We start from the raw sequence: 20,847 nt of genomic DNA on the forward strand, positions 1-20,847 counted from the left end.
TCGCTATATTTGTACCTGGGTAGTGCAGCTAACAGACATGCAGGGGGATGATAACCCCAAATGCAGAACAGAGGTTTCCATTTTAGTGAGAGAAGGAACTGGAGTATGCGCAGGGACTTCAAATGTTTTTCTAGCTTTATTTCTTAATCCAGCTGGCTTTTCACATAGGTGTTCGTTTTATTATTCTGTATACTTCATGCTTTTCTGATTGCCTGACATATTTCAGCATTAAAAGCAAAAATGGCTCCTGACTGGTTTGGCTCAGTTGGCTGGGAGTCCTTCCACAAAGCCAAATGCCACGGGTTCGCTTCCCTGTCAGGGCACATGCCTGGGTTGTGGGGTCAGTCGGTCCCCAGCCAGGGTGGGCAAATACGAGAGGCAACCGATCAATCTATGTCAATCTGTTTCTTTCCCTCTCTTTCTTCCTCTCTTCCATTCTCTCTAAAGATAAATAAATAAAATCTTTTTTAAAAAGAGGATGGGAGGGAAATTGGGTCTTTCATCTTTGCCTTTCCAGCACCAGCTTAGTGCCTGATACTCAACAAATGTGCGGTGAGTAGAGGATTGCTCTGCCGGTAAAAGCGGCAGAGTCAGGGTGCAATGTGACATCTTCCCATGCTGAATCCCACGTGCAGGGCACACTGCAAACTCTGCTCCCCACCCTGCCTAAGTTGGGAGGGCTGGGGAGGGGCAGCAATAATGAAGGCCCCAGCCTCACTCTACACTCTGTATCTGAAATATTACAGGGCACAGAGAAGAAACAAGATGACTTCTGGAGCCAGAACTCTGCAAATGCAGAATGTGGTGGCCTAAATGTCTACGATTCATACTGTCAAAACCTTTTAATAACTTGCTCTTTCTCCAAGACCCTTAAAGATATATTTATAAAATAGCTCAATTCATTTGTCTTTCTTCCATTAGTGCATTTGTGCACTTCCTGGGACAGAAAAGCCAAGGTTTGGTCAAACAGGATCACAGGGTAAGAGAATAAACAGGCTCCAACCCATTAATTCTTTGCAAAGAGATGCCACTAATTGCAGACGCCTTTTATCTGTTTGGTAGGCCCCACGTGGAATGCAGCCTCTGAGAAAAGCTCTTCTCGCCACTCAAACCCACGTAAGCACTGCCAGCTCTGAGAGGGGCCTCTAGGGCTGCAAAGGAGGGGCTGCCTCTACGGCCAGGAGCAGAGTTGGCCAAATGACGAACACACGGAAGGGGACACACAGGTTTGGGGATTGTTTTTAACAAAGAAAAATTGGTCCTGCTTCTGTGGGAAGCTGATTATTTGCATACCTCCAGTCAGAGCCAGTGACACCGGTGAATGACACTGGTAGTGTCACCGAAGCTGGGAGAAGGCCTCTAGTCCATCCCATCATCTCACGCCTGCCCACAAAGTGGATTCTTGCTCTTACTGACACCCGTTAAAGCAAGGTCTCAGCCCGGGCTGGGTGGCCCAGTTGGTTAAAGTGTTGTCCCCATTTGCCAAGGTTGCGGGTTCCATTCCCGGCAGGGCACGTGCAAGAATCAAACAATGAATGCATAGCTAAGTGGAACAATAAATCAGTCTCTTTTTCTCTCTCTTCTCTTTCTCTCTGAAATCAATAAATCAAAAAACAAAAATAAAGCGAGGTCTCTCTCTGTGGCAACACTGATGAAGGTGGTGGTGTGCTGCGCCTTGTGAGAACAAAATGACGGTTCTCTTCAAAAACATTCTTGTTCAGACTTTCTATTCCTCTTGCCACCAGCACCCCACCCCACCAAGGAAGGCTGAAATCAACTCAGCAGCTATTTGTTCACTCATTTATCAGTTTAGCATTGAATAAGGCCGATCTGTACCACCCACTGGATTAGATGCTCAGGTGACAAAGATGACTGAAGAGCGGGGCTGGCTGCTTCTCTACCGCCCCAAATCCCCCCCCACCTCCTCCACAGGTCCCCGGGTTGCCAGCCGTGCCCAATACGCTCTGCCCACAATGATTCCTCTGACTCCTTGCCCTGCTGTTCTCTCTGCTAGTTACTCCTTTTTCCACCTCCACCTGACTGCATATCCCTGCTCCTCCCTCAAGAGTCATCTCGAAATGATGAGCCCCAAATTCAGGTGGGTGGCTCAACTGCGAGGATGCGATCAGGGAGGAAAACCCTGGGGAACATTTTTAATGTTTCCTTTCTTAAGCAGGCGGTTCATTCCATTATTCTATATGCTTTTCTGTGTCTGAAATATTTCATCATAATATATTTTCAAAATAGATTCAGTTCAAGATACTCCTCCACCTTGATCCCCAGATCCTGCTATGTCTCCTTGTCAAGGATCAAGCCGAGCCCTGGCTGGGTAGCTCAGTTGGTTAGTCATCCCCATATGCCAAAGTTGTGGGTTCGACAGACAAGAAGCAACCAACGAATGCATAAATAAGTGGGATAACAAATCAATGTTTCTCTCTCTCTTTCTAAAATCAATCAATAAAAAATGTTTTTTAAAGAATCAAGCTAAAAAATTCCTTACTGTCTGTCAAAAGCAAATTTGAGTTTCTAAAGATGCATGGAAATGCTTGTCACAATCTGGTACCCCACTAGGGAGTGAAATACAGTTGGGGAGTGATATGGTGCGGGGGCCTCAGCAATAAAAACAATGTTGTTAGCCCTGGCTGGTGTGGCTCAGTGGACTGAGGGCCAGCCTGCAAACCAAAGGGTCGCTGGTTCGATTCCCAGTGTGAGGCACATGCCTGGGTTGTGGGCCAGGTCCTCAGTGTGGGGAGTGCGAGATGCACCGCACATTGATGTTTCTTTCTCTCTCTTTCTCCCTCCCTTCCCTCTCTAAAAATAAATAAATCTTTTTTTTAAAAAAAAGATTTTTCTCTTTATCTTAAAAAAAAGAACAGTGTTGTTATTTCTTAAACTGAGCGGTGGGTTCATGGCTGCTTGTTTTATGTCTATAATATTGTAGGATAAATTAAACACTTGAAAAAGCACCTCTGTCTAGAGTGAGAGGGACAGGAAAGAAGAAGGGAGAAGGAGCTTTAGAGAAGTTGGACAAAGTAGGACAAAGAGGTGGCTCTCTGCTAGGCCTGGAGGGTCCATGAGTAATCGGGTCGGACTTGCAGGTGTGGAGCAAAGAGCAGCAGGAAGAGGCTCACGGCTGTGTCTACCTGCAGTAAGCTGTACGGTGGTGGCTCAGGGCATAGGGGCTGAAACTGGGCCGTCTAGGTTCAAGTCCCCGTGCAATCTTTTATTAGCCTCAAGACATCGGGCGACTTACTTCAGTGTCCTCACCCTGAAAAATGTTTGTGGGGATCAAATGAGATGAAGTGTGCAAAGCTTACCCTGGCTGGTATCTAGCAAGTGCTGAATATCGTCATTATTTGTGTTAGTACCCAGTAGTCACGTGACCCTGAGCAAGTCACTTCAGTTCTCCAAAACCCAGCCTCCCTATCTGTGAAATGGGGATCGCATCATATCGTCCAAATAAACTCATGTGGATGAAAGCTCAGAGTGATTCATAAACAAGAGTTTGTATGAAATAAGAAGCTATAGGTTAAAAGACCACAAGAGAGGGCAGGCTCTACGAGGGCAGGGACTGCGTCCATTGAGCTCACGGCGACACCCCCAGTGCCTGGAACTGTGCCAGGCACAGCACGAACACCCAGTGTTATGGATCGAATTGTATCCCCCTCAACAACAACAAAAAAGATATGTTGAAGTCCTAACCCCAATACCTCCGAATGTAACTTTATTTGGAAATAGGGTTTTTGTATTGGTCATCAAGGTAAGTGAGTTTATTAGGGTGGGTTCTAATCGAATAGCACTAGTGTCCTTATAGAAAGGGCAAATTTGCTCTGACTGGTGTGGCTCAGTGGACTGAGCTCTGGCCTGTAAAGCAAAAGGTCACCAGTTCAATTCCCACTCAGGGCACAAGCCTGGGTTGCAAGCCAGGACCCCAGTTAAGGGTTGCAAAAGCTAACTGTTCGATATTTCTCTCACCCATTGATGTTTCTCTCCCTTCCTTCCCCTCTCTCTAAAAATAAATAAATAAAATCCTTAATAAATAAATAAATAAATAAGGCAAATTTGACATGGAAACAAACACACTGAGAAGGAAGATGGAGAATTGGAATGATAACACCTAAAAGCCAAGGAATGCCAAAGATTGCCAGAAAACCACCAGAAGCTAAGAGAGGCAAAGAAGGCTCCTTCCCCTACAGGTTCCAGAGGAAACATGGCCCCACCCACACTTTGACGTCGACTCCTAGCCTTCAGAATTGCGAGACAATACATTCTGAAGCCCCCTAGTTCACATTACTTTGTCACGGCAGCCCTAGAAGACTAACAAATGGTGCTGTTGGCGATCCCATTGAGGCATGGCGTCTTCGACAGTGATGGAGGATTTTATGTGGGTCCAGGCAGACAGCGGGGACGGTCCTGTCCTGCGGCGTGCGGGGAGCAGCAGTGGGCAGGATGAAGCGGGCAGGGTGTGAGCCTGGGCAGTCCAATGCTGGAATCTGCGCTCTTAGTCTCTGCGCTGGCGAGGCCAGATGGCTCTGGAGCGCCCTCCGGGCCCACCCTCCAAGGGGCCTCCTCCCTCCCTACCTCCTCACCGGTGAGCAAGGAGTGGGGCAGGGGACCATCTCATCAAGGCACTCGGAAGGGAAGCAAAAACAGCCTTTGATTGTGAAGTGCCTTGCAGACTCACACACAGCACTTGGCACATAGATAGATGCCAACAGCAGGAGGCCCGGGTAAACCCCCCATCAGAGCCCCCTGCCCGTGTGGGTAGAAGTCACCGTCACACACAGTGTGTGGGTGGTAGCGCTGCTGTGGTGATGAAACAACAGCTCTTTGCCAGGCAGATTTCCAAAATGCCCTCAGCGTTGTTCTGGTCTCACCTCCTGTCCTTCCTCATGGGCCCGGGGACAACCAGTGATGCAGGCCAGGAGTCTCCGGAGGTGGCGGAAATTCTTCCTTCCTCTTTAACCTGGGCTCTGCCTATCCCCTGTCTGGCCACCAGGGCACCTCGAACACGCTGACCCCCCTCCACCCCTGTCTGGCAGCTGCGCACTAGAGGTTGTGCCATCGGGAGCCCTCCTAGGGCTGGGGCAGAGGAGGGGGACCCCACACATGGGACTCCGGGCCGCACACGCTGGGCCGAGAGAACGTTCGGAAGAGTTGGAACTCTGGTTCCTAGCCCTGGCTGCACAGGAGCATCCCTTGGGGCACCGTAAAAACTCCAGTGCCCAAACTATACCCCAGAAGAATTAAATCAGAATTTCTAGGGGTGACACCCAGACATCAGAACTTTAAAAATTTCCTGGGTCATTCCAATAGGCAGCCAAGTTGAGAAGCAGTAATTTATTGGACAAAGGATTTCTGCATAGAGAGGGAACCTGCACTCCAGCTGGATGGAACGCAGCAGGGATGCAATCATATCAAAAGGCTTCCAGAAAAGAAGAATGGTAGCTGCCAGGGCCTGGGGGGAGGGGCACTGGGAAATTATTGTTTAAGGGGCACAGAATCTCAGTTGGGAAAGATGAAAAGACAAGAGTTCTAAAGATGGATGCCGGCGGTTGTCGCACAACAATGTGAATGTACTTAATGCCATTCGGCTGTGCACTTAAAAATGGTTTAGAATATGAGACCGAGTACAGATTTAGAAAGATATTTAATGCAGCCTAAAGACAGATATCAAATTAGGTAACATCTAGAAATCTCTCACATGCTTCCTTTCAGGATACCTATATTTCTGTCTACACCTGCATAGCTAAATATCTATATCTATATATGTAGAAAAAAGCAAAGAGATGTCATTAGAGACCCAGGCTAAGGTCATCCTCATCCTCCTATTCTCAATTACAACGTACGGATGTGAAAATTAGACAGTGAAGAAGACTGACAGGAAAAAAAGGATTCATTTGAAATATGGTGTTAGAGGAGAGATCTACCGATGTCCCGGTCTGCCAGAAAGACAAACAAGTAGGTTGTAGGGCAAATGAAGCCTGAAACATTGCTAGAGGCAAAAATGACAAAACTAAAAGCTGTCCTAGTTTGAAGGAACATCGTGAGAATGTGGAGTTCTTTGGAAAAGACGGTAATGTTGGGAAAAATAGAAGGCAGCAGGAAAAGAGGAAGACCAACTATTATGAGACAGAGCGACTCCATACAAGCAGCCACAGACGTGGGTCTACAGGAGCCGAGCAGGGCTGTTGAGGACAGGCCAGTGTGGCCACCGCACATTCACCAGGTCATCAGGAGTCAGAGCCAACTCAACAGCACGTAACACACATATAAAGATACAAATGAGACAGGGTAGTAAAAAGCTAGGAAAATTCCTTCCCAAGTGGAACAGGGAAACTGAGTCAGCCCACACAATGGTTGAGCAATTTACAGCCAAGTGCAGATGAAGCACCACCCCTCCCTCCCCCACCCCAGAAGTGCCTGGCAGGGGCAAAGCTGGGAAAACAATGACCTCGCCCCCAGGGTGGCCCTTCCTCCCCTGACCTTCCCTCCCTGGAGACAACAACCAGGCCTCAGTTGTGTTTCAGCTCCAGGCCCAGAAAAGCTGCAAAACCAGATGGGTGACACCAGGACCAACTGCGAGGACTAAAGACCCTGCCCTGTCACCGACCAATCAGTGGAGACCACGACCCTGAAGGACGCACCTGGAGAACTGCTGACTGTTCTACTGAAACCCTCTCCTGAGATTCTACTGAGATTCTACTGAGATTCTACTGAGACCTCCCCTGAGATTCCCCGCCGCTGGCAAAAGAGAGATAAAAGCCTCATGACCAAGGACCTGGCGAGTGGGGGGTGCACGCACGCTCCCTCCGGGGAGCAGCCCCCACCATTTCCTTTCCCTCCTTCTTCCCCTACTTCTTGCCCCAGGAGCACGCATCTCCTAAATGCTAAGGCAGCGGGCAGCTGGCAGCTTGTCCCAGGCTCACCCGCTGAACCTGTTCCGAAGGCCCCCCTTTCCTCCTACTTCCCAGTGAGCTCAGGCAGCCCGGCCGAGGCTCTCCCGTTGCTTCTTCTATGCAAAGCCCTTCCTTATTTCACTGTCCCCAGCTTTCATAAACGTGTCCTCACAGTCACCTAGACTCGTGTTGTGAAATATTCCCTGCACAAGGTCAAGAACCCACACACTACGGCTGGCCCGGGGTAGGTCCGCTCAGGTCCCCGTCTGGTAACAAAATGATATGCTTTGGCAGGAGGATCTGGACAGGCCGCTTTTAAATGTACTCTAGAAAAAAATTTAAATCTAAGACTATGCAATAATCTTTGGTAAAAGAAGGGTTAGGAGAGAGAATAGAGCTATCAGATATTAAAGCACATTACATAGCTATAATAATTTTTAACATGTGATTATTTTATCAATAAGAGAGAGAAGTGGTGGAATAGAAAACTCACAAATGCCTACATGAGGGTAGTTTATCATAAACATGGAATTTCAAATCACAGCAAAAAGAATTTTTCAACAGTGTCAGGATCACACTTGTGTAGCCATTTGGGGGATTAAAAAAATAAAAAAGTCCTCAAGCATCTGGAGCCCAGAGAGGGAGGGAGGAGAGGCAGCTGAGGAGCATTGTCCAGGGAGGCCGGGGAAGCTGTAGTTGTTCAGGGGGGGTCCGGGGAGTGGGGTGCATCCAAGGAGGGGCTGGTGCCTGTGGCTGCAAACACAGCTGACGTGAATAACAAGTGAGAACAGTTGGCCCAGGGGCCTAGAGAAAAAAGATTGTCTTTTTCAAAGGCCCAAGAGGGAAATGGCTGAGAGTGGGACAGAGAAGCACAGGAAGAAAGGCCTACTAGCTAGAAAGGAGAGTGGGGCCCGGGGACCCACCAGTAAGGGAGGGAGCCAGCGCCCCCAGCAGCCACAGCGCTTGGCTCCGGGTGCCATTGCGAGGGAACCTGCAGCTTCCCCGCGTCCTCACACTGTGACAGGAGCCCGAATGGCTGACTGGCGGTGTGTGGGCCTGAGGAGAACCCCAGGGAGGGGACTGGAAGGAGTAGGAGCCACAGTAGATTATGGGCCCAAGGAGACTCCTTTCCCTTCCTTCTCTTCGGAATGATAGGCTATGGCAGAGGTGGGCTCTGGACGTCCATGTGGCTCACAATGTCCTCCTCACAACTTAGTCTCCTTGGGGACTTCCTTTCAGAGCCACTGGGGTGAGGACGATGCAGGAGAGGGTAGTGCTGAGGCAGGACATAGCAGAGGCCTGGAGGGCTGATCTGGGCGTCGCATCTTGGATGGAGTCCAAGGGGAGATCTTTGGGACAGGTGGTTTCTGGAATGTCCATGCCCACAGGCAGCCAGTTCCAGTTCACAGTGGCCAACTGGGAGCAGCTGCTCAGCCCTTCCCCCTGCCAGGCAAAGTCTGTTCAGTCCCCTCCAGTCCCTGGGTCCACAAAGGCCTGTTGGTGGGGGGGGCGGTGCAGGGGTGACCAGTCAGCCATAGGGAAATGGGAGAACCGAGCCCCAGGGGAAGGCAACAAATAACATCTCCTCCTTTGGGGGAGGGGGAGCCATACTTTCCACACCCCCTGCCTAAGCATTCAGGTCCAAGCAGCCCCTTCCATCCCCCACAAAAGCTGCCACTCTAGGGAGGCCAGTGGAGAGGACAAGGTGGAAACTCTCCAAAAGATACGGTAAGGTGGGGTGAGAGAAACTCCCACAAGACACCTTGGAATGGAGTCACTCATTTTACGATTATGCAATGTCCCGAAAGTAGTAAAATTTATGACTGCTTCCATTTGAAATCACCTCCTATACAGCTGACACTTGGCTAAATCCTTAACTTATCTCCTTGAAGGCAGGAGACATGATGGTCAAGAGCTCAAACATAACCAGAACCGGTTGCTACAGGTATTGAGTGGCCTTGGGCGAGTTTCTCAACCTCTCTAAGCCAAAGTTTCTTCATCTCAGGCCTCTGACCCCAAACCCCACGGTATGTGCCCGGGGCCACCCTGTCTGCCTGGATCTGGCAGGGAAGAGCCAAGAGGATCACGATGTTGTGTTTTTCAGGCCAAGTAACACAAACACAATTCCAGACAGGAGCCCCCTGGCCAGGAATAGGCTTTGGAGGGCCCAGGATCCTGAACTGGCCTGAAGCCCCCCACCCATCCACCACCTTTGAACAAAGGAGGAGAAGAGATGCCTGAGTTAGAAGCAGAAGTGGGTTAGATCACAGGTCTCGAGACTACTGGTCCGGCCCTCCCTCCTCTTAGGCCCTCGGGAGGTCTGTGTTTTTCTGACGCAGGCCCCCAGAGACCAGCCTTGCCCTCTAGGCTCTACCAGCAGAATACCCAGAATAAGTAAGTCAGCTGAGACAAAAGGCAGGTCAGTGGTTGCCCAGGCTGTGGGCAGGCGAGAATGGGGAGTAACTGCTTCATAGGTATGGGGTCTCCTTTTGGGGTGATATTGTTGGAACTAGATAGAAGCGGCAGTTGCATCACAATGTCAGGGTACCAAATGCCACAGAATTGTTCACTTTAAAATGGTCAATTCCATGTTAGGTGAATTTCATCTCAATTAAAAATAAGGGTACCCGTGGCGAAGAGATGAAAGGAATAAGAAGATTGAGCAAGTGCCAAGTTGGGGAGGGAAGGTGAAGGAGAGGCTGAGGCGGGAGGCCAGGAGGAGGACCTGGCAGTCTTCGTTCAGCCTCTGAGCTGCCTGCTTCCTCTCAGACTTTATAGACTGGAAGCTCCTGGGGGCGGGGGCGGGGACCTCATCTTTGTAGCTGTTTTTAATTTTCAGAGAGAGAGTCATCACGGGTGTACGCATCTTTTAAAACCTCTGGCACCAATGGAATGAAATCGAACGTGTTAAGCAGTGGGAAGATCACCCACTGCCTACACTAGGGGAGTAAGGATGTCACTGGGCCGAGTTGGTGTGCCACCTCTGGGCAGCAGGGGGGCTGCCTGAGAATTCCCGGGGCAGAGAGGACCTGCCCATCACCCCTCGCAGGCCCCAGTGCCCCTAGAGGGTAGCACCCACGGCAGTCTGGGAGGGGGAAGGGAATGGAGGAGCACCATGGCTCCTTTGTCGGACCCAGGAAGGAGAGTGGGGCAGCTACAGGAAGTAGTGGGGTGAGGAGTTCCCTCCGGAATCTATCCCCCCACTTCCCTCCCCTATGTTTGCACAGCTCCTGCACATGCTCAGTGTGCCCATGAATTGGGTTGGCTGGGGGAGGGCATTGACTGGCACCCCCACTTAAAGGGACAGTGCCATTCTTGCCTGCACCCAACAGTGGCAATGGGGCCTGGTCACCCTCTTTCCTCGTATTGAATTACTTCACCTCAAAGCTCCTTCCCCACTGCTTCCTGCCCCCTCAGCTCCTCTGTCCATCCTACTGCCTCTCCTCATTCCCTGACCCCATTGCAGGCATGATCTGTCCACCGACATAGGAGTTTCCACCTGAGTGGGGGGGAGTCTTGGCTGAAGAAGGAAGGAGGATCCCAGGCCAGAGTATGCAGGGGTGATGGGAAGCTTCTGCAATCACTCCTGTGAAATATCTGCCTCCGGGACTCCTTCCCCTGGCCCAGGTGACTAAGAAAGTCCTGGAAAGCAAATGAACACCAGAGAAGTAAGGCACGGGGCATTAGCTCTAGAAAGGCCTGGGGAAAGAGGGAAGTATGTCCAAACCCATCTTCCCCCCTGAGGGGGTATGTGTGTTGAAGGAGGGGGGCTGTAAATTGGAGCTTATGTCACTGTGGTGGGTAGGGAGAAGCTCAGGCCTCAGGACCAGGCAATGGAGAGGGTCAAGGGGGAGGCAAAATGATCTGGGGCCTGGCCACCACCAGTAGCTGAGCTGCCTCTCTCCAGGATGGACCCCGGAGGCTCCCCAGCTCCCCGGGGAGTGGGGGTGGGGTGGGGAGGCCCTGGGGTCAGGGAACCAGAGGCGGATGAGGCACTGACTCTTCACTAATCTCTCAGCCCCTCCTGACACATTCTCAGCTCACACCCTTCTCCTTTGTTTTCTTCCTACCCCATTCTATCCCCCACCAGCCTTGGGAATATTAACCCACCCGGATATAGCCCTGACCAAGAGCCCTTTGGCCATTGCGTGTGGGGAGGGGAATGGAGGGGGGTCCATGTGTGTTGAGGGTGGAGAGGACCAGCTGGCAACTTTTCTGTCTCCAGGCTTCTCAGCTTCTGGGCCAAGAACTTCTCACCTGTCCCCTCCCCTGTGTGAAGCTCTTACCTACTCAGGGACACACTGGCCCAAGCCACCTCCTGACATACCCCCACGCCCATCCCCCAACACCCACACCCATCCCCCCCCTCCCAGCAGCCCTCTGGAATCTTCTTCCCTTCTAGTTACTAACACACACAACACACACTCACACCCCTCCAGGTAAACAGCCTTCTTCCTGGCCCATGGCCTTCCCCCTCCCTCTCCCTCAGGCTCCAGCTGAGGAATGCAGCAGCAGTGGGGGCTGCCCAGCCTGCCCGGGGGCCTGTGGGTCCCTGCCTGGCATTCCACAGGGGAAGGCAGGCCTCGGATCAGCATTCCTGGAGCCCCAAAAGCCACACCCTCTCTGAGCCTTGGGTTTCCCACCTGCAAAGTGGGGACAACCATTCCTCTGGTCCTTCGTGACAGAGGTGCCCCCACATCAACAAAAAGGGGCTAAAACCCTCCACCAGAGCTCCAGGGGCAGACCCACAGGGAAGGGAGATTTTGTTCTCTCTTGAAACCCACCCCTTTCTAGAATCTGGTTTTGCCCTGCTTCTTTGTAGGAGGTGCTGGTGAGGCCTAGGTGTGGCGGGGCAGAAATGAAAGTTGTCCTGGCAGCATACAGGGTTCATCAACATTTCCATCCAGCAGGTCCCAGGCCTGAGCCCTTCTCTTGCCCAATGTAGCCTGTGAAGATGAGCTTTCCTGGAAAGGGAACTAAGCCAGGCCTCCACTCCTCCCTGTGCGCAGCAGAGGCAGAGCCAACATGCAGGCTCACTGGTGATTTGACTAATGTCCTCCTGGAGCACGGCAGCCTGGCATTCCGTGGGCCAACAAGGGAGGGTGATGGAAGAGGGCTGGAGTCTGCAGAAGGGCGGGTCCAAGGGGGAGCTTTGTTTCAGAGCCCGATATTGCTGGCACATTGGTGGGATCTGCATCATCCAGGCTGTCTCAGCTCTCTTTTCTGTGCGGACAGATGAGGGGTCCACCTCAGAGGGAATGAACCACATAGGTGACTAGGCTAAGGGGATCAGGATGCACAGACTGATGTGCGGCGGGTCCCAGAAAAGCCAGGCCTCCATTTCTGCTAATAATTGATTCACTTCTCCCCTCTGCCTCTTGGGCTGATTTTCCATCAGGAGAAAATGGCCCTTGAGTGCTTACTTGTCAGTGCCCTTCTAGGAGGTAAGGGGCCCACGAATGACTAACCTGCCCAGCCCCTGGCTGGGAGGTGTGGGTGCTGGGGGCTCTCAAGGACAAGGAGACAAAAGGCTCCCAGACCTCACCTAGCCCAGCCCTCTAAACTGTGGGGAAGATGGGGAGAATGCAGGGGGCTTGGGGGAAAAATCCTTGGGCCTTCCCCACAAGTCCCAGCTCCTCCCAGCGACCTGGCATCTCAAGTCAGGTCCCACCTGAGCCCCCTCTCACCTCTGCATCCCCCTGCTATAAACCCTTCAGAGCAGTCTGACTGTCCCTGACACAGCAGAATTCCAGCACACTGGAAATCTTTTTTTTTTTTAATCTTCACCCAAGGACTTTTTTTCATTTCTTTCAGGGAGAGAGGAAGGGAGAGAGAGAAACATGGATGCAAACATCAATGCGAGAGAGAAGCATTGACTGGTTGCCTCCTGTACAAGCCTGGACCAGGGATCGAACCTGCAATCCTTTGCTTACAGGACAATGCTCTAACCAATCAACTGAGCCACACTGGCCAGGGCCATCCTGGCGATCTTGATAGGTCCCCAATGCAGATGTCTTTTGTCCTCCTGGGCTTAGGGCAAGGGGGCACTGGGGCTCCAAGTCCCAAACCTACCTGGAATGAATGTGCTTTGAATTTCAGAGTTCTAGAAAAATCAATCCCAGCCACTTACATTTGATTTCACCAAAACCATTTATTTTCTCTGTGAAAAATAAAATGACATCAAAGAACAAATTGTGGAAATGACAAGGTGTAAGTCAAGCTGTTCTCAGGGGGCACCGGGGTGCTGAGAGTGGTTTTCATTGGTCACCTGCCAACTTGGGACCCAGCTGGCCTGCGTGTGTATAAAATGGACTGTCCCCTCGGGCTAACCGGGTTGGGGGCCACTCCTAGGTGCCTGGCTCCCTGCCGCCAAGGCTGCCCTCTCGGTTCCACATCTTATTCTCCTGTCGAAGCCGCTGGTTCTCCGTCCGGAGCCTCTCTACCTCGGCAGCCAGCTCCTCAACCAGGTGACAGGACTGTCGGCTGGTGCACCGCTGCAGCTGCTGCAGCCTCCTCGTCTCCTCCTCGGCCAGGGACAGCCTCCGCTCTAGATCCAGGTAGTCTTGCACCAGCTCCTGCTTGCTGCGGCCCTGCAGGCTCTCTGTGTGGTAGCGCTCATAGGTCTCTGAGAAATCCCTCTGCTGGAACTCACCATGAACTTGGCCCCGCCCGTCGCTGTCCCCTGCTTCACTCTCCCCACTGGAGCCTGGGTGGGAGGCCCCATGGGGCACATCCAGATCGGGCTCCTCTGGGTCTCGGTCATTCATCAGGAACTGGGTGGTGTTGTAGGGTGCCACGGGCTGGCCTTTGGCAAACATCTCCTCTCGGACCCGGGAGGCCCTCTGGCTCTGCCTCTCATCCCGCTGTTGCTTCTCGGCCCAGCTCAGCTCCAGGTAGGGCCTCCAGTGCCGCTTGCGCTTTGAAGGCCGCCGGCGGTGCTTCTTCCGGCTCAGCACTGCCTCCACTGAGTAGCCCCTTGGGCTCTGGGTTCGGGGACCCCTACTACTGCGGCCCAGGCCACCATGGTCTTCCTCCTCTGAAAGACTCTCCATCCGGGGTGTCAGAGGTAGGGAACTGCCAGGGTCATGAGGCTCAGGGGGTGTTCCTGGGCTCCCAGGAGAGCCAGTGGTCTAAAAAGAGAACATGAAGAAGGATGGATCACAGCCAGCCTGTCCCCGGTAGTGGAAACCTTCCCTACCCCTCCACATCCCCATTCCCTGCCTGAAGCCGACCTTCCCCTACCCAGCTCACTTGGTCCCTCTCTAGCTCACCCTTCTGTGACCATTTATTTGTTTAGGGCTTACTGACTACTCTTTTATCCCCCAACATGCCCCAAGCAAAGTCACAGAGACTTTGGTCACAAGGAGCGCAGAAATTTCACCTGTGCATTTCACTCTGTAATTTCAATGCCCCTCCCCATCTGAAAGGCCCCATGCTTTGCTTAATACTCTGCTGTCATTGTCTTGAATTTTTTTAAAGACTTTAATTTATTTATTTTCAGAGAGAGACGGAGGGAGGGAGAGAGGGAGAAAAACATCGACTGGTTGCCTCTCGCACACATCCAACTGGGGAACTGGCTCGGCATGTGTCCTGACTGGGAATCGAACCGGCAACCTTTTGGTTCCCAGGCTACTGCTCCCAGCACTCAATCCACTTAGTCATATCAGCCAGGGCTTGAACTTCTTAATAATTTTAGAATAAAGTCCCCTTTGCACTGAGCTCCACAAATTACATAGCTGATCCTGCTTCCAGATATTTGGATAGCTGACTACTTTTCATTCTTTAGGGCTTTGTTCCAATATTAGTTCTTCAGAGAGGCCCTCCCTGACCCCTATCTGAAGTAGCCCCCCACCTCCCCTGCCCATTGACTCCCTATCACATAAACAGTTAACATCCATGTTGCATTTAGCATGTTACTATTTACCATTTTTCTTTCTCCTATAAGAATGTGTCTTGTCTGTTCAGTTCACCACTGTGTCCCTATGCCTGACCCAAGGTAAGTGCTTAGTAAATACATGTTAAATGACATAAAGCCCATAAGAGAGTGGGATCCAAAAGATATTGGAACACAAGACTCTCCTGTCATTTGAGGGTAAAGAAGATGGAGTGCATTTATTCCAGGCAGACGTTGGTATCATTCCTCTACATGCGGGGCAGGAAAGAGGTCCTAACTGGGGAGAAGAAACGTCAATCTCCAGTCTACAGCTGAGAGAATTCTAGAACTTATCTAAGAGGTGCAAAGGATTCTGTCAAGAGAGTGTGCATTCAGGGCATCTGGTTATCTCTGTCATGCTGAGGGTGGGAGTACTGAGTGGGGACTAGGGAATGAGTTGCTTAAGTTTGTGGTTTGGGGAACTCTAATAATAACTACTGCCACTAGCATGTTGTTTTATAATGCACAACATGCACATCTGAGCATGGTTCCATACAAGCATAGGGTATGTATTAGGGGATGTAGGGGAAGAGCTGGAGGCATGTTACGTGCGTTTTGGAGACCACGAAGAGAACTGTAGGGAAAAGGAGGCATGTTGGCGTGCACGTGTTGTGTTGTATTGTTACTTCACCTGCAGGGAGATCATCAATTAAGAGCGACAGGCCTTGTCTCCATTACCATCTTCAGCCAAATGAGACAGAAATCGGCCCCACGTGGAAGAGGCAGGCCTCTGGGAACTCAGAGGCAGGGTGGCTTGTTTCTGTGTGCACTGTAATTCACCTGACCCCAACCCTCAGCAAACGCCCCCTAATGATCTCTCCCCTCACCCAAGCCAGCCCTGCCCCTCAGCCCCACATGTTGCCTCCCTCCTAAAGGCTTGTCCCTCTACCACCATGACCACTACTGCAGGTAAGCTGTGTGACCTGGGTGAGTCATTCGCCCTCTCTGAACCTTCTAGCCCTGGCATGCCATGAAGTCCAAATGAAATAAGTCTGGGAAACACTGGAAGTGGCCAGGCACAGTGAGTCGGAGAGGCCGAGTTCCCTCTCACCAATAGGGCGTTGTGGACGAGGGGAGAAGAATGGTCGAGGTCGGGGCTGTGAGAGTGAGCATGAGTGGGAGCGTCTGGGCTCCTGTTGCCAGGTCGGAAGGTGACATTCTGAGGGCCTGATACAATCTGTCTCTCCGTCCCTCCTGGGTGATATCCTACACCCCACCCCAACCCAAATTATGCACCAAGTGCTCAAACCCTTTTCCCTGCTTCACACTTGGTTCTCAGACTTGGCCCAAATGCAAGGCAGGGTTCTGTCGTCAGAAGGCCCTAAATTTAAACCCTGGATCTGCTGCTTGCCGGCTGCATGATTCTAGAAAAGGTATTTCAGCTCTCAGACCCTTAGTTTCTGTGAAATGGAAATAGGTTGTCCTACCTAGAAGGGCTACCAGGATGTCATGAGAGAGCCCAGACTTAGTACCTGGAATATGGCCCAACGCATAGTAGGGGCTCATTTAAAAATACTGCTTTTCCAAATCTGCCAACACACCTGAGACAAGGAGCCAGGAGCCAGGATCCCGGACACCGGATCCCCCGCACGGGCCCTCCGGGTTGGAAGGGCGAGGCTTACCTTGGCCTCCTCCAGGGCTGCTGCTGACTCGGCGTCACAGCGGGTCTGCTTCAGAGCGGCCACCTTCTTCTGCTCCAAATCTCTCCGCAGATGCCTTCACCTAGTGACACCTGCTTTAAATAACAACAGAAACCTAAGTCCTGAAGGAGAATTTTCTGGAAGCCTGGCTGCCCGGGAATTTTTCACCGAGGCAGCAGCAGCCATTTTGTAACTAGACCTGCACACCCTCCTTTTCAAAGGCAGGCCCCGAAGGCTGCCGCCCCGCCCTGTTTTTCACACCTCGAGCCAGCGAGGGGCCAAAAGGGGATAAGGAAGCGCCCTTCCCAGTCCAAAAGGGGATAAGGAAGCGCCCTTCCCAGTCGGCTTCTCAGGCCCGAGGGCCAGGCTCACACCCTACATTGTTCTCCTCCTGGAAGTCGCTGAGGCTCGGGCTGGTGGCTACTAGGCAGGTGGGACCAAGCTTTGTTCCTCCACTGACCTACGTGGTAAAGGAGGCTGCCTCGGAGGCCCACATCCATCCCGCAACGACCTGGCGAGGCTCAGGGCGGACGGGACCCGTGGCTTCGACCAGAGGGGGCCCTTTCCAGAGGCCTCAGTCTTAACTGCAGCCCCTGACTGCTCCCCAGGCTGGGCTCCAGAAGTCGGTGCCTCAAGAAACACGCCTGGGGCCTTGGCCGAGCCTGGGACGGAGGCCTTTTCATCTACAGGGCCTGGCCTGCCTCCCTCCTTCCTCTCAGGACGGGAAACAGAGGGCGAGAGGAAGAGGTCTTCGCATGACATGCAGCTGGGAGGGAAACCCAACTGGGATAAGGATGGATTCCTTGGAAGAGAGGAAACGGTTCGGGAAGGGGGTTTTGCAAAGGCGGAACTGACCTATTTGCTGCCAAGGGCTATGCACACGACTACATCCGTGTGTCTTTCTGTGCAATCGCCTGTCAGTGCAATTCCCAACGCCTCAGCCCTACCTCTCGCTGCATGCAGCTGCAGCAGCGCTCTGGTCAAGTCGCTCAGGCACTAAGGTTGGGGGAAGGGAACGGCCCAACAGCGCGGTGCCTGCTGGGGATTGCAGTTCTTCCAGCCTGGGAAGGCGAACCAAAATCCTGTCACGTCAACAGCCACGCAGAGAACTTCAAAACCCACCTACCCTTGCGCGGGAGTTGTCCCGCGATCATCTCTGCCTTTTCTGATTGGTCAACTCGCCTGCCAATATCCCAGTTTTGGTTACCGTTTGCCGTGCGGAAGCACAACCGGAATCCGCCTTCCAAGCTCAATTAAAGAGTTCATTGATGGCGTTAATCTTTACTAGGCAGAAAGTAGATCCGGCCGAGGGGGGAGGGGCTGTGGGCGCGGAGGGATCCCCGGCTCTAGAGGAAGGCGACGAGAAGGCTCGGTGGCCGCCGCCGCCATTTTGGGCTGGGAGGAGGCAGCGGAGGGACTCGCTGCACAGTGAGAGCACCCCATGGGGGGTGGTCCGGGCGTGGGGAGAGGCCGGGCCGAGTGGGCTGCCTGCAGTGGCGACGCCGGGAGACAGCGGGATGTGGGACCGGGGGCCGAGGGAGGGGGTGAAGGTTGGAGTCTCTCCGGCAGGGCCTGGTCCTCAAACCGTCCCGGCAGCCCCGCAGCCTCGCCTCTCACAGAGGGCGGGGTTCTTGGGTAATTACCGCGTATTTCCCGAGACCCCAGTTGGGGAGAGACCGGGTGAAACGACTCTCTTCGGCTCTCTTCCCCCTGGGGCGCAGATCATGCGGCCGAGCTCTGCGAAGTTCTTTTCCCAGCCCCATCCGGCCTGGGTATGGCGGCGAGGCCCAGCGTAGCGGGAACCCCTCCCCAACTTCGACGGGCGAGGTGGGGAAGAGGCCACATTCCAAAGACTGGCCGCGGGGGAGGGTGGAGGTCGCAGCACTGACCGCGCGTCTTTCTGGCCTGGCAGTCAGCTGGAGGCTCCGAGGTCGGAGAGCCCGGTGCACCCACCGTCATCCCCTGCCTCCTCCATACACCGAGGCTGTCCCGCGGCCCAGGCTGCGGAGCAGCCTTCTTGCTACTGTAACAACTCCTAATTTCCCCCGGGACCCGCTGGGTAGAGGCACGTGGAAACCTTCCCGAGCCCAGTGCTTGGATCTCTGAGCACTCCTGTCTTCAAGGTTTATCCTATCAGCGCCCCGTCTCTGAACGACCTGACCTCGCACGTCGCCAGCCACTTTGGGGAAACTCCAAAAGTGTGCTGTTCCACTTGCCTTGAAAGTTTACACCAAAGGGGTATGAGTTTTTGCCCTTACCAGGGTTGGAACACAAAATAACTTAAGAGTTGCCATGGCTCTGGGAATAAAAGGGGAGTGGCCCATTTCAGATGCTTCGGGCACATCTGTTTGCATTTTGAAATCTGAGCCATAACTACTACCAAAACTTTTGGAGGAATGTCTGCCCTCCTAGAGGAAAAGAAACGAACGAATGCCAGTGTAATCTTTATAAGACTACAAATTCTTTCCAGTTTAAAGAAGTTTTCTCCCACAAACTAAATTAATTGGGGGAGTATTTTGCCACTGGTGCATTGTTACTAGGAAACCTCTTCTGAAATTCCAAGTAATTAAAAATCTCTTCTGTAGATCCTAGATGCTACTAAAATAGAAATTGCAGCTTGGAGGTAGGGGAGACCTGCTCTGAAAAAAATAAATATTCAGCCTTGCCTTACAGCTGTAGTAGCTTCTTAAAGATTGAAGTTTGATGTGAAATTTTTTCTTGAATTACGGATTAAACTATCTTGTTTCCTACTGCTGGGAATCTCAATTCAGGGAGATTTATAGCTCAGGGATAGCTTAGTAATTCTTGTGCAAAAATGTTAGTAGAAATTATGTGTAGGTAGGTCCTAAAGTTAAGGGGGTGACTGGGCAGTGAACTTTGTCTTTGAGGGTATCTTGTTCATTCTTTTATGTGCCCTGACTGGGGAGTCGAACTCATTCTTTTATGTGCCCTGACTGGGGAGTCGAACCCACAACCTTGTCTTATCAAAATGAGGCTCCAACCATGGTCGTCATTTCTGAGCCTTTGGCTTTAATGGCAAGAACCTTGAAAGGTTCTTCAGAACCAAACCCTTGCTCCTCCTATTAATAAAGTAAAAATTGTAAAAAGTTGTGAGTGACAGTTCCATAACTTTATTCCCCCCACCCACCGTGTATTTTCAGAGAAAGTTTTAGAACTGGATTGTAAAGATATGATCATCATTGACTCTGGTTCTTAATCCAAAATTTGAACCACTTAGTCCTAAATGAAACCAATACATGCAATTCATACTGTGGACTGATTTTTGGCTTAACATCATGTTCATTTTTACACTGTTCTTCAGATCAAGAGATTTTAAGTTAGGAAAAGTTGACACTAACTTGGTAGGACTTAATTAGTCATAGGAGCTGAAAGGGGGATCTGAAGATTATCTTTGTCAAGAATTGAGTGGAGGAGCTCAGACTGTTGTGATTCACTCTCCATTTTTAAGTAATCTAGTTAAACCTTTGGACGTTACTAAGTGAAGCATACCAGGGACAGAAATTTGGTACTCATTTATAAAAATGGAAGTTTATTCTCTTTAAGGTTAACCAATAAGCCTTCCATTCCTTGATAAGAAAAGTTGGGAATAAAACAAGTTTGTTTACTCAACAAAACATAGGATTGGAGGTTAGGAACTCCCAAGTTCTGTTTCTGTGTGTGTTACACCACTGACTTGGTTGGCTTGGCTAGAGGCCAAAACCTGAAGATTAGGCCAAACTTTTGTTGCTGAGTCTATTGTTCATCTAGTATTCAGTGAGGCCTTTGACTTCCTCCTCTTTCAGATGAGTTGCTTTGTAGTTTACAACTACAATAGACTATATTGTGTATGCCTCAGTTTCCTTTTTTTATTTTTTATTGAGTTTATTGGGTATGCCTCAGTTGCCTAATTTGAAAATAGTATCAATGCTACCTCCCTCATAAATAGAGGAGTAACTATTCTTCAGTAGCTGTCTAAACATTTACTTGCTGTAACTTTGTTATTTGGAAACTTGAGAACCTCTGCTTCAAAGGTTATTTGGGAGACCTGCCTTACTGAAATGTGCCCCTGGCAGTACAAAGTATGCCCGTTCAAATAAACTGAAGGAGGGTCAGTTTGTCAGGGTACCAAGCAGTTGTTACCATGAAGTTCTGGGCATTTTACTTTTGCCTGATGGTCCACTCTTGGGGACTAGTGGCTATTTGTGAGCAGGATTCACTGATTCTTTGTAGCAGTCCTCTTCAGGATGAAGATGCTTCTGAACCATTTGATTTCCACAGTCATTTTTTTATTTTTTGTATTTAGGTCTCACCATTCTTCCCTATCTTTTGTCTAAGTTGTTTAATGTTTACTGTTTTTATTAAGTACGCTTTTAGT

At 51.2% G+C, this 20,847-nt stretch overlaps 2 protein-coding genes across 8 annotated transcripts in view; both read right to left on the minus strand.

Annotated features, from left to right (window-relative positions):
* ACBD4 (acyl-CoA binding domain containing 4) overlaps positions 1 to 20,847 on the minus strand; it is a 114,847-nt gene that overhangs the window by 77,494 nt on the left and 16,506 nt on the right. The gene's annotated exons all lie outside the window — the stretch shown is intronic.
* Positions 13,099 to 18,570, minus strand: HEXIM2 (HEXIM P-TEFb complex subunit 2). Of its 7 annotated transcripts, none has more exons than XM_054592973.1 (3): positions 18,116 to 18,570; positions 16,455 to 16,564; positions 13,099 to 14,029 (listed from the first exon to the last, which is right to left on the minus strand). In XM_054592973.1, the coding sequence occupies exon 3, from the start codon at positions 13,949 to 13,951 to the stop codon at positions 13,247 to 13,249; it is 705 nt and encodes a 234-aa protein (XP_054448948.1). In that variant the 5' UTR covers positions 13,952 to 14,029; positions 16,455 to 16,564; positions 18,116 to 18,570; the 3' UTR covers positions 13,099 to 13,246. The 7 variants fall into 7 exon arrangements, with proteins under 7 accessions (XP_054448948.1, XP_054448951.1, XP_054448953.1 ...); XM_054592976.1 differs by having other exon boundaries at positions 16,455 to 16,567; XM_054592978.1 differs by lacking the exon at positions 18,116 to 18,570 and adding an exon at positions 17,420 to 17,507.

The sequence above is a fragment of the Pteronotus mesoamericanus genome, unplaced genomic scaffold (assembly GCF_021234165.1).
Source record: "Pteronotus mesoamericanus isolate MK-2021 breed Mesoamerican mustached bat unplaced genomic scaffold, CSHL_Meso_final scaffold_408, whole genome shotgun sequence".
NCBI classification, from domain to species: domain Eukaryota; kingdom Metazoa; phylum Chordata; class Mammalia; order Chiroptera; family Mormoopidae; genus Pteronotus; species Pteronotus mesoamericanus.